The sequence below is a fragment of the Tasmannia lanceolata genome, unplaced genomic scaffold, assembly GCF_043159265.1.
Source record: "Tasmannia lanceolata isolate RefF3 unplaced genomic scaffold, GAP_Taslan_0.1 ptg000020l, whole genome shotgun sequence".
NCBI lineage: Eukaryota > Viridiplantae > Streptophyta > Magnoliopsida > Canellales > Winteraceae > Tasmannia > Tasmannia lanceolata.
In genome coordinates, this window is record NW_027518697.1 from 32448070 (window position 1) to 32451627 (window position 3558).

The 3558-nt window shown below is 37.6% G+C and overlaps 1 protein-coding gene across 1 annotated transcript; it reads left to right on the forward strand.

Moving 5' to 3' along the window:
- Window positions 1-425: 425 nt before the first annotated feature.
- On the forward strand, window positions 426-2903 carry LOC143853966 (protein FAR1-RELATED SEQUENCE 5-like). Its single transcript, XM_077363662.1, has 4 exons — window positions 426-1033; window positions 1369-2041; window positions 2080-2787; window positions 2883-2903. Exons 1-4 carry the CDS (start codon window positions 426-428, stop codon window positions 2901-2903), a joined length of 2010 nt encoding a protein of 669 aa, XP_077219777.1.
- The last annotated feature ends 655 nt before the right edge of the window (window positions 2904-3558 follow it).

The following is a 3558-nucleotide window of genomic DNA, read 5'->3' on the forward strand; positions in this document are numbered from 1 at the left end:
TGTTTCAAGGATTTTAAGGGTAATGTATTTAGGAAAAATCATGAATCATGGATGGTTTTCTCTCTTTTAATGCTTTTATCTCTTTTCCCCTTTCATTTTCTCTTTTTGGTGGGGTTTTTAACTTATTTGGAGGGGTTTTTTGTGTTTTAATGGCTTTTGTTGGTAACTTCGATGTCGATGCTATGATAGAGTAATGTATCTGGATGTGGCGATTTTTTGTATTTAAAAAGATTCGGAGTTCATGGGTTTTTCTGCTGTTCCTGTTGGTTATTTGGTGATTTGGATAAACCAAGCATTTCTATAGATTTGTGCTTATGTTTATGCTTTGGTTTATTATTATGTAATTGACATTGATTTGGCTTACATGTTTTTTGTTTTATTTGATTGTCTTGAAGTGAAGGGATTGAAGAAGTGTACTCAAGTTAATGGATGATAGAGACTGTATAGATTTTGGTTTATCAATTGATGATATTGACGCTAATATACTGATTATGGTTGGTGATATGTTAGGAAATGATGAAAGTGAGGTGGGATATATATCTGTTGATGAGGAGGTAGACCCAAATGAGGAGGTAGACCCAAATGAGGAGGGAGATCCAAATGAGGAGGGCGGTGTAGAATTTATTGATATTGATGATGGTGGTGAGAGGAATTTGGGTAAGAAACTCTTTTTGGATCAGATATTTGATAGTGAAAATGATGCATACGAGTTTTATAATATATATGGGTTGGCCACCAGTTTTGGAGTACGAAAATCATCAACTTATAAGTCGAAGATAACACAGAAAGTGATATTTAAGAGATTTGTTTGTGATAGAGCAGGGTTCAAAAGCAGTAAAGCTAAAAATGTGGTGGTTGATAGAGTTGTGAAGCCACGTCGGACTGTCAGGGAGGGTTGTAAAGTGAAAATGGATATCTCATTAATTGATGGGAAGTGGAAAGTTAAAGCTTTTGAAGATGTACATTGTCATGAGCTTACTTCTCCACTGAAAGACAAATGCATTATTCGCATAACAAATTTATCAAGACTCGGGTAGTTAAGAATTTGATGGACGACCTGAGTACAGCCTCAATTCATCCTGCTAATATTGCGAAGGCCATTAATGTTTCATATAAAGGATCAGGTAGTTCTATAACGACAAATCAAGTGGTTTGCCATTTGAGAAAACAGAGGGTGAATAATATGGGGCAAGAAGGCGTTTTGGTAGCATAGAAATTCCAAGCGAAACAATCAGAGGACCCAAACTTTTTTTTCAAAATAGAGTTGGATATTAATGGTAACTTGCGATAAATGTTTTGGGCCGATTCACGAGCTAGAGATGCATATCTAACCTTTAGTGATGTCATTGTGTTTGATGTAATGTATAGGACGAACAGGTTTCGAATGCCTTTTGCACCATTTACTGGAGTAAATCACCACAGGCAGAGCACCTTATTTGGATGTGCGCTAATAGCAGACGAAACAGAAGAGACATTTACATGGCTATTTGAGCAGTGGTTGGACTGCATGTTCGGGAGAGCTCCTGGTTGTATCATCACAGATATGGATGGGGCGATGCGAAATGCTATCAGAACCGTCTTTCCAAATACGCATCACAGATTTTGCTCTTGGCACATCAGTAAGCATCTACTTGAGCATGTTCCATTAATGCGAGATCCCACTACTGAATTTTCCAAGGATTACAAGAAATGGTTTTACACGAGACAAAAGGAAGACTGTGAGGTAGCATGGAAAAATTTGATTCAGAAATATCATATTGAGAAAAACAGATGGTTAGCAAAAATGTGGGATGTACGGACCCACGGGGTGCCAGCATATTTCAGGGACACATTCACTGCTGGCATGACATCCAGTGCGCGCAGTGAAAGCATCAATTCTTTCTTTGATGGATATGTAAATCAGAACACAAGCTTAAAAGAATTCGTAGAGCAATATGATAGGGCACTTATTGAACGCCGTAAAGCGGAGTCCCAAGAAGATTCAAGTCTAAAACTACGAAGCCTGTACTTGTTTCAAGGAGCAAATTGGAAGAAGAAGCTAGTAAGTCTTATACGAAGACAATGTTTGACATATTTCAGGCAGAATTTAAGGATAGTATTGACTGTTATCATGAGAAGGTGGAAAAGAGTGGCATCGTGGCCGTATACAAAGTTGGATTAAGTGTTGATGAGAAGTGGAAATGGTGCAAAGTTGTGTACGATGAATCTGAAGGGGTAAAGGCAACATGTGAGTGCGCGATGTTCGAGACGAAAGGAATTTTATGCAAACACATACTCCGCATTATGTCCAAGAAGCTATTGATGAGCATTCCCCAACAATATATCTTAAATAGATGGACAACTGGGGTTAGATATCGTGTGGATAGTGGAGTGTTTATGAGAGAGTTGGATAATAATGACGTATCTCCACTTCACAGATGGTGCCTAATAACAAACTTTCAAACACTTCTAGATAGGTTTAAAGATAATAACACTCTTTTCAAGAAGGTGAATGAAACCCTTGATGCTTGGTTGTTGGATTCTGAGAAGGAGATGAGAGACAAGGAAGTTGATTTGGCAAACAGTGGGAGCGAAGTAGTAACCAACTTTGTTAGCCAAGGAGTTGAGATTTCTATTCGCGACCCCCAACCTGTAAGAACCAAGGGCCGTCCAAAGGTTGCTACCCGGTTCAAATCCCCGATAGAAAAGTCCCAATCCCAACCAAAGCAGATACGAAGGTGTAAGAAATGTGAAGAAATTGGCCATTACATGACAACATGTGGACAAGAAAATAAAAAGAAACAGAAGGTTTGGATTTCTTATGTCAACCTCTTCAATTTCTTATTCTTACTAATTGTCTTTATCAATGTTGTAATTTTTTCATTTTTCTTGCTTCGAAATAGATGACTTTAAGGGATGAGTAAGAGGATGACGAACATGAAGAGTCAATGCACGCGGATATTGCTTCGTGATTTTGTAGATTCGCATAGGTATGTGGTAGCTTGTGTCGATAATAGAATAATTGTTTATTGCTTCAATAGCCTGTGTATATGAAATTTTGTTGATAAGGCAATGATAATTTGTAAGGAATTTTGTTGAGAAGGCAATGATGTGGGGATCCTCCCATTTGCAATGGTGAAGTTCACTTCGACATCGCATCTGTTTGACGAAGCTTTCTTTCTTTTCAGGTTTTGAACTGGAAATGTGACGAAGGTTTGTATTGCAATGTGGGTAATGGATGAGAACACAAAAGGACCTCTTATTTTCATCTTTGAAAGTCTTCAAGAACACAACATTGAAGTTTTACAAGTAAAATGTGGATTGTGCTTGAAGCTTTTCTTTCATTATTTAAGTGTAAGTCACACGTGAAATTTAGGCATTGGCTTATAGGCTTTTCTTCCTTCAAATAAATCAAGATTGCCCATCTGTCATGTGTAAAAACTGATTATAACAATTTAGAAACTATTTTCTTTGTTCATGTTTTTCATACCCATCTCATGCTCTCTCAATTTTTCTTTGTCCCAACAGGCCTCATGTTTTTCATACCCATCTCATGCTCTCTGAATTTTGAATAAGCCT